Source organism: Bos indicus x Bos taurus, chromosome 19, assembly GCF_003369695.1.
Source record: "Bos indicus x Bos taurus breed Angus x Brahman F1 hybrid chromosome 19, Bos_hybrid_MaternalHap_v2.0, whole genome shotgun sequence".
Lineage (NCBI taxonomy): Eukaryota > Metazoa > Chordata > Mammalia > Artiodactyla > Bovidae > Bos > Bos indicus x Bos taurus.
The window spans coordinates 53,704,757-53,717,386 of NC_040094.1; the positions used below are offsets into that span (position 1 = coordinate 53,704,757).

General features: G+C 56.4%; 1 protein-coding gene across 4 annotated transcripts in view; it reads left to right on the plus strand.

Moving 5' to 3' along the window:
• TBC1D16 (TBC1 domain family member 16) overlaps positions 1-11,438 on the plus strand; it is an 88,895-nt gene extending 77,457 nt beyond the window's left edge. For 2 of the 4 annotated variants that reach the window (XM_027518137.1, XM_027518138.1), the window contains exons 9-12: positions 72-258; positions 2,280-2,459; positions 5,010-5,156; positions 5,991-11,438. In XM_027518137.1, coding sequence (XP_027373938.1) covers positions 72-258; positions 2,280-2,459; positions 5,010-5,156; positions 5,991-6,239 — 763 coding nt within the window. In that variant the 3' untranslated portion in view covers positions 6,240-11,438. The remainder of the gene's footprint in view (positions 1-71; positions 259-2,279; positions 2,460-5,009; positions 5,157-5,990) is intronic. The other 2 variants (XM_027518140.1, XM_027518139.1) reach the window with 2 other exon arrangements.
• Positions 11,439-12,630: the final 1,192 nt, after the last annotated feature.

Consider the following 12,630-nt stretch of genomic DNA (forward strand, 5'->3'; position numbering starts at 1 on the left):
GCCTGGACAACACACCGCTATGTTATAGCCACTCTCCACTGACCTCCCTGCTCTCTGCACTGCATCTCCAGGAGGATCCTGCTGAACTATGCAGTGTACAACCCAGCCATTGGCTACTCCCAGGGCATGTCGGACCTGGTGGCGCCCATCCTGGCTGAGGTCCTAGACGAGTCAGACACCTTCTGGTGCTTTGTGGGTCTGATGCAGAACACAATCTTTGTCAGCTCTCCTCGGGACGAGGACATGGAGAAACAACTGGTGAGGCTCTCAGATGTGTGTGGCTTGGCTGTTGTGGGCCGCCAAGCAGTGGGAAAGCCAAGGTGGGCCTTGCTGATGGACTATGGGGGGCTTAGCCCTGGGCTCGTGGACTAGGGCCAGCTCCCCCACGAGGGATACATGCTGTTCCCAGGTCCCAGGACACATGCTGCCATCCCCACCTCACACTCCTGTAGTCCAGAGGCTCCTCATGTGGCCTCCCTCCTCCCTGCATGTGGCATCCTAACCCAGGTTCCCTGGGGGGAAGGGGTCACCATCACACCTGGCCCTGTGCTTTATAAAACGTGTTCTTAGGTCTATCTGAGTCCCCCACAGGGGACATAGCCAGGGTTTCTAGGGATGGGAATCAGAGGGGCTCTTGAAGCCGCCCTGAGGCCCACTGTATAGTCATCACAACCCCACCTTGAGGGCAGCAGGCCTGTTGTGCCCAGGCAGCTCTCCTCCCACCATGACCCCTGCTAACCTACACAGACCAGACAGCACTGAAAATTGGGAGTGAGGAGGCAAAACTGGGTAAGGTGGGGCCGGGAGTGCCCACTCTTTGTGCACTCCAATCACCTGTTAGGACGTGGTCTCAGGTCCCTAGTCTGAGAAGTTCTCAGCCTGGAAGCTGATGGTGCATGGGCGGGATGCTGAGTGTGCTAGGGAGTGATACAGAAAGAGCTCTGGTGATAGAGAGGGAACCAAGACAGCAGTCCCAATGTCTCCTTGGGCCAGGCTGACTCCACGGTACACGGGGTCTGGCCATGAACATTGCCAGGCCTGCCAAGACTTGTCTGAGCAGGGATTTTTGGGCAGTGACACTGGGTGGCCCAGTCAGGTTGGTGGCTCACATGCAGTGAGGCTCAAGCTGAATGGAGGACCTCGAATGCCAGACCAAGGAGCACTCCTGTCGACTAGCCATTAGGAAGCTGATGAAGACTGTGGATAGGAGAGCAGAATGCAGCAGGGGGATTGGAGGAGAGGGAGCCAGGAGCAGGGAGGTGGGAAGGGAAGGGGCACCAGAGCAGGGACGGGGGGCACCCATGAGGGAGGGAGGAAGGGGGTCAGTTGCCTGCCTGGATTTGTTGACCCTGCTGTGGGCCACTAGGTGAAGAAACTGGCCAGTCTGGAAGGATCCTCAGAATCCGTTTCCGTGCCACCCCAGTGGCTGTCTCAAGTAGGAACAATGGGCTGTTTGTGTGGGAAGGGGCCTGTGAGTCACCAAGACCCCCCCCCTTAGGATCCCCCGGCTGCGATCTCAGCCGAGCCTGCCCACTCCCCGCTCTCTGTGTCGGCCCTGTGATGTCAGGTTTCCACAGTACCTGGGGAGGCAATTACGGGCTCTGACGTGATTCGCTGCTGACGGCTCCACAGCACATGGCCCCGTGACTCGTTAGCTGCTGGAGATCGATTTTACAACGGTGCTGGTGAAGTCAGCAGCCCAAGCCAGACGCTGCCAGAAATAGCCTTAATCTGGTCCCACGTCACTGGGTGGTGACCTGAAGCGCAGAAATCAAACCTCTCGGGGTTCAGAAATGTCTCCTCTCTGCTCTGCATCAGCTATGAGAGATGATGAATCTAGGTGATAGGAGTGGAAGGTGGTTGAGTGGGTGCGGGGGAGGGGGCATTGTCAAAAGGATGCTTTGCTCGACATCTCAGGAAGGAGGGGGCATCAGAAACAGCCCATGTGGTGCCTGAGAGCCAGGGGTCTCCCTAGCCTCAGACCTGCCACCCGCCTCCTGGGCCACAGCAGGTTGCTCTTGCTGTCCCTTGCAACAGCCTCCAGAACAGTCCAAAATCTGGGCTAAACTGACCAAGACAGATGTGAGTCAGACTTCCAGTGACAGAACAGAGTAAGTGGGTGCAGACCCATGAAGCAAATAGAGACCTCACGTGTGGCACACCTGCTCTGAGGGTGGGGAGCCTGACGAGGAAGGGCCTCGGTGGGAGTGGGCTTCTAGGGCCAGGCAGGCAGGCCTGCTCGGGTCTGGGGGGCTCATTCATCTTGGCCTCGCCCCCAGCTGTACCTGCGGGAGCTGCTGCGGCTGACCCACGCACGCTTCTACCAGCACCTGGTCTCGCTGGGCGAGGACGGCTTGCAAATGCTCTTCTGCCACCGCTGGCTCCTGCTGTGCTTCAAGCGGGAGTTTCCCGAGGCCGAGGCGCTGCGGATCTGGGAAGCCTGCTGGGCCCACTACCAGGTGAGCCAGGCGGGCACGCCTGGCATACGAGCAGGGCAGGATGCCCGCATAACCGGGCACCTCCTCTGGGGTCCCCTTGCTCCACCATGCTTGGCCCCCCACAGACCACATTCAGCCCCTCACACGGCAACTGCCTTCTAGTCCCACGTGGCCAGCCTCCGACCCTCAACTCGCCTCCCAAGTAACTGAAATCGATGCAAATTGCCCACTGACTGCACTCATTACCACGTTCTGGGGTTGAGCACGCTCCTGTCACAACCAATCAGCATGAAAGACATTGCGGGACAAGCAGGACGCTGGTGCCCACATGCCGGACCCAGCGCCCACCCGCCTGCCCTCCTCGGGATGGCTCAGGGAAAGGGCCCTGAGATCCTGCTTCCCTGCCAGCCCCTCTGAGAGCCCGGGCACCGCCCACTGTCGCCTCGCAGGGACGTGATTTCCCCTTGCCATCCTTCATTATCAGCATCTCCTCAACAAATTCCCCTGAGAGCCTCTCGCTGGCCCTGTCACACGGCTTTAACGCCCAAATTAGCAACAAGCAGGCCATGTTAAAGGATAGGCAAGTCTCTCTGAATCCATCAGCCTTAAAAAAAAAAAAAATAGTATTGACGCATCCAAGAGGTGGCCGGGACCATTTCTGCAAGAGCAGCCTCCATCCTTCCTACGGCAGCTGGTGCAGCTTGGATTAGACAAACCTTGCTGATAGATGTGCACGCCCACCAGCCCTCAGAAATGTGCATCAGCGTCTGCCCTCCTTACTAGTGTTGAAGAAGGATTATGTCTGATAGAAGTGAGTCTGAAGAAGCCTGCTGCTGGTGCCACGGGCTGTTTTGTATTCATCCATCCTCGCCCACCTCCTCCTGCTCCCTCCCGGCCCAGGTCTGGGCTGCATTTCCTGTATGGATTAGCCTGCTCCGTGTGTACTGCAGGGTGGAATCTAGGAAGCACTGGCAAGGATGGTCCAAAACACTGGATCACATTTAAAAGAAAAAAAAAATTGTGTCCGCTTTGCACAAAGCCTCATTGCATCTTTTCTAGCAGCAAATTTGCCACCTTCGAGACAGCACATTTAGGCTAATGTTACATGTGAACCCAGAGCATCACCCAACAGATGGGGCCATTTCTCAGGCTAAATTTAGCCTCATTTGGCCCCACCCCTTGATCAAATTAGTGGCAGGAGGTTGAGGCGGGGGATAGTAGGATGGTGGTAGTGGGGGTAGGCTAATTCATTAGAGTGAGCTCTGGCAGGAGGTGGGGGGAGGTCACTACCAGCTGGTTTAACTTTAAAGTGTCCCCAGAGTGTGAAGGGCTCTGTTTTATTCATTTATTATACTTCCAGTTTGCCCTCGGGGGATGGGCTGCCCTGGGCCTGGTTCAGTGAACTGGGGTTAGTCCGGTACTGCTGTCCAGGCCCCTTTAGAATGTGCCCCACCTTTTCTTCCCCATAATCCTGTCCCAGAGGAGCTGGACATGAATCTTCCTGAAACTCCTCCGCTGTGCCCCCCCACCCCACCCCACCAGCCCCAGCCGCAATTCAAATAGCTGCAGAAGGATCATTCTGAGCCGCAGCAAGACTATTCCGGATTAATTCAGAGGAAGGGGCTGGGCAGTCTGGGAATGGCCTTTCCAGAGTGGGTGGTATGTGGGGTGTTTGCTGCCCGTAACCTCTGCCCGCACATCCAAGGCTCTGCCTGGCTCTGTTTGGGAAGGAACAGGGTTCTGTCTGGCTGGGTGGCCGATGTCAGGAGACTAAACACAGGCTTCCTGGTGGTCCTTGTCCTTCCTCTGCCCCCAGGAGCTAGTGTGACTCAAAGGCAGTGTGCCCTCAGAGCATCCGGCCGGAGAGGACACAGGATGTACCCCGTGAGGACTAAGCGCCAGCATCCTGCTGCAGGCCCGCCCTTGCTGGGTAGCAAAATGTGAGGCAGCCTCCAGGGAAGGCAGCGGAGTCCTTGATGAGGCCTGAAATCTGGTTAAAGAGGGTGGGCTCATTGTAGGGAACTATGGGGAGCTGCTGTGCTTGGCTCTGAGGCTCTCCTCCCCACTTTTCTTACCAACAAACCTAAGACATCTCTGGGGCACAAGTTGGGACATTTGGCCTCAAGGCAGGAGCACAATGACCAGTGGGTGGCTGCCGGAAAGTTCATCTTCCTTGATAGCATGTTCCACCACCCACTGGAGCGGGGTTCTGACTCACTGTCTCTCAAGACCCCAGAATGGGTAGTAGCCAGGCTTCAGAGGAGCATGTTCTTTGCCCACGTGCTGGAGAGGCTCCTAGAGGGCTCCCCAAAGGGGACCAGCTGCCTGTCAGTGACCAACCCCAGCATCGCCCTTTTGCGCGTCACAGCAGTCTTTGGGTGTAGGTGCTGACAGTGGTCCATTTGCAGGTGGGGAAACTGAGGAGGCTGCTGGGCTTGCCCAGGGCCACACAAACCCAGACGGCCTCACCTGGGACCCCTTGACCCCATAGCTCTGCTTGTAGCCTCTACTGGCAGTCAGGACCCGGGGCTAGGTCAGGGGCCTTATCTGAACCCACTCTCTACCCCCCAGACAGATTACTTCCACCTTTTCATCTGCGTGGCCATCGTGGCCATCTACGGGGATGATGTCATTGAGCAGCAGCTGGCCACCGACCAGATGCTTCTGCACTTTGGAAACCTGGCCATGCACATGAATGGGGAGCTTGTTCTCAGGAAGGTGAGTGTGGCTCCCCCACATGCAGCCCTGCCCTCCCTTACACAGAGCCCCACCTCTACTTCCAGAGCTCCACCCCTACAGGGGCCCCTATAAGCTCCACCCCCCACATTTATCAATTCCTGCCCACATGCAGAGCCCCGCCCCCACCCTCCATCCTGGGAGCTCCCCACCAAGGTCAGAATGTCTGGCAGCTGCTCAGGGCGCCCATCAGGCTGACAAAAGAGGCCCCTCTCCTCATGGAAGGAACAGATTACCCATTTTGACAGACAGGTCCTCCACTGTGAGGTACCTCACTCATAGCCCAGAGCTGGGAAAACTAAGCAGGAGGCTTAGGGAGGGGAGGTGGCCAAACTTTCATCCAAGGTTAGTGGGATAAATGGGGCTTTTGCCACCTCCCTACTTCCCAGGCTTCTGCTGGAGACACCACTTCTTAAAGCTTTCTGGTGTTTTCCAGGGGCAGCGAGGAGGGCCTGGGGTCAGGGGTGGAGTGGGCAGGAAGAGGGCTTGAAGAAGTCCTTCAGGGCAGAGAGGTGGAGCCATGGGGCCAGGCTGAGCCAGGGAGGGCCAGGGTGGGCCCTATTCCACTTTTGGCTGCCCTGTTCACCTTCCATATGACTGTTGGGGGAGCCGTCCTTGGGTCAAGCCGGATGGGAGCGCGGCTTGTGAAACTTTATAGCCCCTGCCTTCAGCTGGATCAGGATGTCAAAAGGGATGAGGCAGGCGGAGCCCTGGCCCTGACCTGGCACAAGGAGCAACCTCGGGTGCTGGCTATTGTTGCTCTTGGATCACTAGCTGCCCACTGTCCCTCATTACCCCTGTCCTCTCTGTTTGCAGGCGAGGAGTTTGCTGTACCAGTTTCGCCTCTTGCCACGGATCCCCTGTAGCCTGCACGACTTGTGCAAGCTGTGTGGGACTGGCATGTGGGACAGCGGTTACATGCCTGCCGTGGAGTGCACGGGCCAGCACCCAGGGTCGGAAAGCTGCCCGTACGGGGGCACCGTGGAGATGCCTTCCCCCAAGCCCCCCAGAGAAGGCAGGAAGGGCCCAAAGACGCCCCGAGAAGGCTTCAGTTTCCGCAGATAGGTTGGGCTCCCTGCGCTGGACAAGGGGTGAGGGGACCTCTGCCAGGTCCCAAGCATGGGGGAGGGGGTGGGGATGGGTGTGGAGGGGACAGGATGGTAGAAATGGAAGGAAAATGCCCTTGAGCAACATGAAGGGAAACTTATATTAAGGACAAAATTGGAGTCCGGAAGTGCCAGAAGTAAAACCCACCAGCTGCCCAGAGAAAAGTTGGCTCCCCAAACAGCGGGACCAGGATGTATGACCACCCTACCTGGAGACGCAGGCTTGCTGGGTTCTCATGTTGCCCACCTTTGATGGATCTCAACACAACCCAGGAGTTCTTCCAGTTTCATCAGCCACCAAAGGGTATTATTGCCAGGCACTGGGAAAGGCAGAAACAGAGACAGAAGGAGAGAGACAACACTGGGAAGCCCAGAACAAGGGGGTCCCATCCAGGCCCAGAGACATCTTTGTAAGCTGGGCACACCCCCTCATCAGACTTCATTCTTTGAATAAATCAAACAGATTCCACAGCTTCTCCAGCCACAGCTGCAAAGCTGATGTGAAGACATCTGCCAAAAAAAAAAAGGCCCCACTGATTTCAGGGTAGAGAGGTGTAAGAGCAGGAGGCTGGGGGCTTTCATACTGTCTGTTTCAACACCCGACCATCTTGGTATGTGAAGGAATCTGCTGCCCATGAGCCTGAGCACGGGCTGTTGAAGTGTCGGATTCTTCTCCCTTAGTTGAAGAATCGTCTACATTTGGCAATGTTGAAGGCCATTTTCACCAAATACTGTGACCAACTTGGGGTTGGATGGGTCGAGGTGTGTATGTGTGTGTGTGCACACAAAATTCTCTGAAGGGAATCTGTAATGTTTGAGGGAAGGGGCACATGTGAACTGACCAACAAGACAAAGGCAGCTGAAAGTGCCAGAAACACTCCCACTTCCCTGCGGGGTCTGCGTTCTGCCGTAACCGCCAGTCTTCTGTAAGTCAGCGTCTCTGGTGGTCAGATGCGGGAGCAACCACAGTACAATAGCCGTCACTCAGGGCAACCCTGCTTTCTGTGTGGGAACCAGGTCTTCCCAGCACACTCTCCCTGCTCCCAGAGCCTCCCCAGTTGCTCCTTCTGGGGTTTAGAGGAGGACAGACAAGGACACAGAAAGCTGCCCTCTTGAACTGACAGGAACAAGGAGCCTGGAATCGTTCCTAGAATCCTCCTGAACATCCTTCTGGGGAGAAAAATCCTTGAAGTGCTAGAGTCATCACAGAGACACAGCCCAACCAAGGCTTCTTCCTGCCCCTAGCTTTTCTCACTTAGAGTGGACGCTGCTGGATGGCGCCACTTTAAAAAGTTGTTTATCAACAGGAAAGAGGAAGTTATCAGCCTCTTCCCGTCTCAGCTTCTCTATGAGTCCATGTCCTCCAGTGGGCAGAAGACTGACACTGGGACTTCCAGGTTCCTGACACCTCGGTCCAAGAGCCTTTTGGGGAGACTGTCCTGGAGCCCCATCAGTGCCCAGATCTTGGAGTACCAACCATTATAGTCCAGCAGCAGGGTCCAGGCTGCATAGACTTCTCATCTGCTCAGCTTCTGGGAAAAGAGGATTGCCTTTCCATCCAGAGGATGGCTCCTGATCCGTTATGGAGGTGACTTGAGTTACCAGGCAGTATGTTGACCCTCCTCTAGAGACCACATCTCCATGAACAGGCGTATCAATTACCCATTGCCACAGTAATGCTGCATAACAAATAGCCCCCAAACATGGCGGCCTCAAATAGCATGCACTTAGCTAGCCCGCAAGTCTGTGGGGCAGCAGCTCTGGCTGGGTGGTTCTGGTCTGGGTTGGACTATTAAGTTCCAACAGGGTGCTCACACATGTAGAGGTGTGTAGAGGTCAGATGTGGCTCTGCTCCATGCCTCTTGCATCCTTCCCACAAGCCAGTCCCGGCCAAGGCAAAGGTGCAGAATCAGAAGTGTGTAGGCACCTTCCCAAGCCTTGACAGATGCTACCCCTGCTTACCATCCCATTGGCCAAAGCCAGTCACCTGGCCAGACTCAGCATCTAAGGGTGGGGAAATGGACCCTCCTCTGCAGTAAGAGAAGTCAATGCCTAGGGGCTGGGGACTCAGGGAGGGGTGAGGAACCAGGCGGCTGGTAGGGAGCTGGAATTGGGAGTCTACCATTACCGCCACAGAATCCTGGTCTAGATAACACTGTTTTGGAACTCGCCTTTTACCAGGGGCATGACTTTCTACTGAAGGGAATGGAGATGCCTAAGCAGGGAAAGAGTGCTCCCCTCCCTTCCTCTGTAGCCAGAGTGCATCTGCACATTTTCTGATACCTTGTGCCTTTGGGCTGCTGTGTGGGGTGGAGGGAAAGGGATCCTGTGTTCCCTCACTTTGAGGGTCCTGGGTGGAAAGCACTCATTCTGAACCTCCCGGCTCCCACAGCCCCTCACCCTCACAGCTCCCCAAAACCTTGTACCAAGTGCCACCCCCGCCTTTACTGCTCCCACCTCACACTCTGTGTGCTGGGCCGGGCCCCAGTGTGGTCTGGGCTTCGTGGAGCAGCCAGGACCTCAAAAAGCCGAAGACCTGGGTGTATGGGCTCTGTGAGGTCCCATTGCTCCGGAGGGATGGAGAAAGCCCGCCCTTATATGGCTCCCTTAATCTGGATGCAATTAGAGGAAACCAGCCAAAAACCCTGCGGCAGCTGTTGCCCCAGGATTATTCCCAGCCAGCAAAAGGCATTAGGGTGATAATTCAGTCATTAGACTTCTAGCCTTTCCACCACCAGAACGTGCAAATACGGGATAATCAGCCCGGCACGGCCATCTTCCGCGATGCTGCTTATTTAACCCATTTTTTTAAAATGACACTTAATATTATTGGCTGGTGTGCGTGTGCACGCATACTTACAAGTTTCCCCACTGCTAATGTCTGTGCTGACGTTACCTGATGTCGTCGGGGCCTCTGGGAAGAGAGGGCAACTTTGATGTACACGTGCTGGCGAGGAAAGGGCAGAGGGGCACAGACTCACCAGCCCAGTGTGGGGTTCACCCTCCCAAGGAAGGGGAGACAATGGCAGGATGAAGCTGAGCCCAGGGAAGGTGGGAGATGCACAAGCTGGGGAAACAGTGGGATTGGGGTCTGATTAAGTGCAGAGGGGAACAGTGTGCTATTCCAGAAGGTTCTGACTTAAGTCCCAGCAGGGAAAGACTTGGAACTCACAAATCAAGGGAATCGGTGTTCTTGAGCCAATTAGAGAGGGAGGGATGGGCAGGCTGGGGAGGACCCGCCTCCAGCCCAGTCCACCTCTGCTGAGGAGGAGGGTCTGCAGTCTAGAAGGGCAGTTCCATTGGCAGCCTTGGGCTGGACGCTATTAGCAAGCAGCACTGTGTTGTCTTGATCGGACAGGACAGTGTCAGGCACGATGGAGGTTTATGAATCCAGGACCTTTGAGTTTTCTGTCAAAGCCTGCTGGGGGCAAACAGCTAGGATGAAGATGCTGGTCCTGAAATGAGGGCAGAAGTGGCTGGCAGAGGTCCCCCAGCTCTGACCTTTGATTAGGAAACGGGGCAAAATCTGTGAATGGTAGTCGGGGTGGGGGGGCCTCTGTGGCTCTCCCTGGTGTTTTGTGAGGTCCCTCTGAGCTCTCTCATCTGAGTCTTGTTTGGTAGAAATAGCTGGGAAGCAGCAGCTGCAAAGTGGGGTGGGAACCTGCTCAGGGCTGTGCCGTGGCCCTGCGGAAGCCTCCATCTCCTGTTTAGCCTCTCCTCCCCTGTGGAGGGAGACCGAGTGGTAGCAGGAGGACCTGGGTTCACCCTGCCGAGGGAAGGAAGCCTCTTCCAGTTTGTCTGCCCAGCAGAGGCCCCTAGAGGCTGCCCTGCCTCAGAGGAAGGAGGCGGAGTGTCCCCGGGAAATCCCACACACACGTGCAGGGGTGTGGCCGGCCTGGGAGCTGTGCCATGAACCCACAGCAAGGGGAGGGAGCCTGTGGGTCTGGCCTGAGCCTGGGCGCTTCCCCTGGAGATCCTGGGGAACCAGATGGCCCAGGATCTGATTAGCCTTGGATTTCTAAGCTGGGCTGCAAGGCCTTCCCTTTGAGTGAAAGCATTCTGTCCCCGGCCATCCCTGGCTCAGAAGAGGGACCTGCCACCACAGTTGTGAAGCCTAAGGACAGGGCTCTGCTACAGATGGTGAGCAGTGCTGTGTAGAAGGAAGACACTTACCTAGGGGTCAGGAACCTGGTTCCCGTCCTGCCTCTGACCCTTTCCAGGTGCGTGACCTCCCCACTCTGAGCCTCGGTTCCCTCATCTGTAGAATGGGAACACTGCCTCTGGCTTAGCCCACCTCACAGGACTAGTGTGGGGACTCTCCAGGTGAAGGTGTCATGAAGATGGTTTCCCAGTCCTGGGGACCTCACCTGCCACTCAGGGAAGAGACCACTGACCTTGGCCTTGCAGCCTTGGCTGAGAGGTGGCGTGCTCCCAATCTGAGAGCTCACCCTGCTTCAGGAGTCAGCAAACCCCCTCCCTTCCACACGTCCGCCTGACTGTGCGTCCCCAGCTAGGGGGACTCCTCTGTGCCTCTTCTGTGTAATTCACCCCATGCCACCTCACTCCTGCCACAGGGAAGACTCACCATGAGCCATGACCTTGGTGACCCCGAGAGACGTGTTTGTGTGCAGCATGCCTGGCTCTGAATCAGGACGTGGTCCAGGCCTCAGGGTCCTCCCCTGGGGCTGTGAAACCCACTCGAGCCTGGGAGCAGGGAGGGGGCTGTGGCCCCCTGAGTCAGGCTGTAGAGACTGGAGAGGGATGTCCCTGGGCCTCTGGGGGGCAGGGCGGGTGTGCAGACAGGCTGCAGGCATCTGGCCGTTAAACACGTTGCGCTCAATTTCTAGGTAGGAAAGTACGTTTCCAGTTGAGAGATCAAGTCACTTGGTCATCTTCTCTGTAGCACCTTGGGTTAGTCAGAGGGCAGGGTTTCCGTTGTCTTAGGGAAAGTTTAAAGAAATTTCCACCATTACCAGGAGATCACTGATGTCTGTGGCAAGCAATTCGTTCTCTGTATTTTATTTTGTTTTTTAAATATGATCGCCTGTTGCCCCAGGCTCAGGACTGGCCACTTTGACCACTGGGGCCCCAGCCCCCACAGTGCTTCCGGCTCTCGTGGATCCCACTGCAAAGTAAATAAAATCATACTGACAACAAACATATGCTCTGTGGCTCCTCTAAGAGGTCTGACAAGGTTTGTTAGGTCCAAATGTGGCTGGGTGAAGAGGGCCCCCATGGAAGAATAAGGAGGGCCAGAGGGCTGGCCAGTGGCAGGCCCTGCTCTGGGGAACCTGGCCGGCGGCCCAGGGGTCCATCAAGCATCTGAAGGGGACAGGCACTTGGCCTGCTAGAGCGGAGGAGCTATTTGCCTCCCTGATGGAGAGTTAGTGGGCAAGTGCCCATGAACCCCAGTAACTGGGGGCCCTGAGACCGGCCGCAGGACCTGGAAACACACAGCGTTTTATTGAGATTTAGCTGCTAGGCCTCCAGTTTCAGGAAAAGCCAGAGTCTTGCATTTGTAAACTTTTTGCGGAGGCAAAGAAGATGAATTTGACCTTGTTAAGGGTGGGATTCAGGCATGGGGCTTCTCTGATCTCCATGCCCTGGAGCCCTACTGCAGGGAACATGCCCCAAGGATTACAAGGAGGTAAGCGAGGGGGCAGGGGCCCATCTGGTTCTGGAGCATGCTGGTGGGTTGCAGGCTCTGGGCCCCAACATAGTGCCTAAGGGCTTGCAAATGTTTTCTTTGGTTTTCTATGTGCCTTTCTGTCTTGCCTGAGAGGGGAGGAGGGCTTATGTGCTACCATCTGAACGTTGGCACCAAGGGTCTCGTGTCTTCAGGGTCTGTCTCACCCTCCACCCACCTGGCCTTGGCTGAGACCACAGAGAGCTTCATCACCTCTTCTCTGCAGACATACCCCTGCCTGAGGCTGGCTGACCACACAGCCAGGAGGGGCAGCAGGCCCAAGTGATGCTTCAGCTGCCGTGCATGGCTGGTGGCTCCACTTAGAGAAACCTTTACCTGTCCTTTGGGGGATGGGAGGTGCCACTTCTCCTGCATGTCCCATTCTAACCTGGGAGCTGAAGTCACAGCTGATGGCCGAGTGCAGACAAAGAGGGCGCTTGGAGTTCAGGGGCACTGACAGTCCAACCATCACCACCCTCCAGGGCATGGCTGTAGGTCAGTTTGTCCTCAGAAAGGGATGGTCCCAAACCCACAGAGCAGCCATGCAAGAGGCCCATTATGTTCCCCACGCCCACCGCCCGCCTTGGGCCATGGCCTTTCAAATCTGTCTGGCCACTGATACCCTGGGTCTGCTCCAAGCAGGAGCTCCATCAGGTGTTGGTTC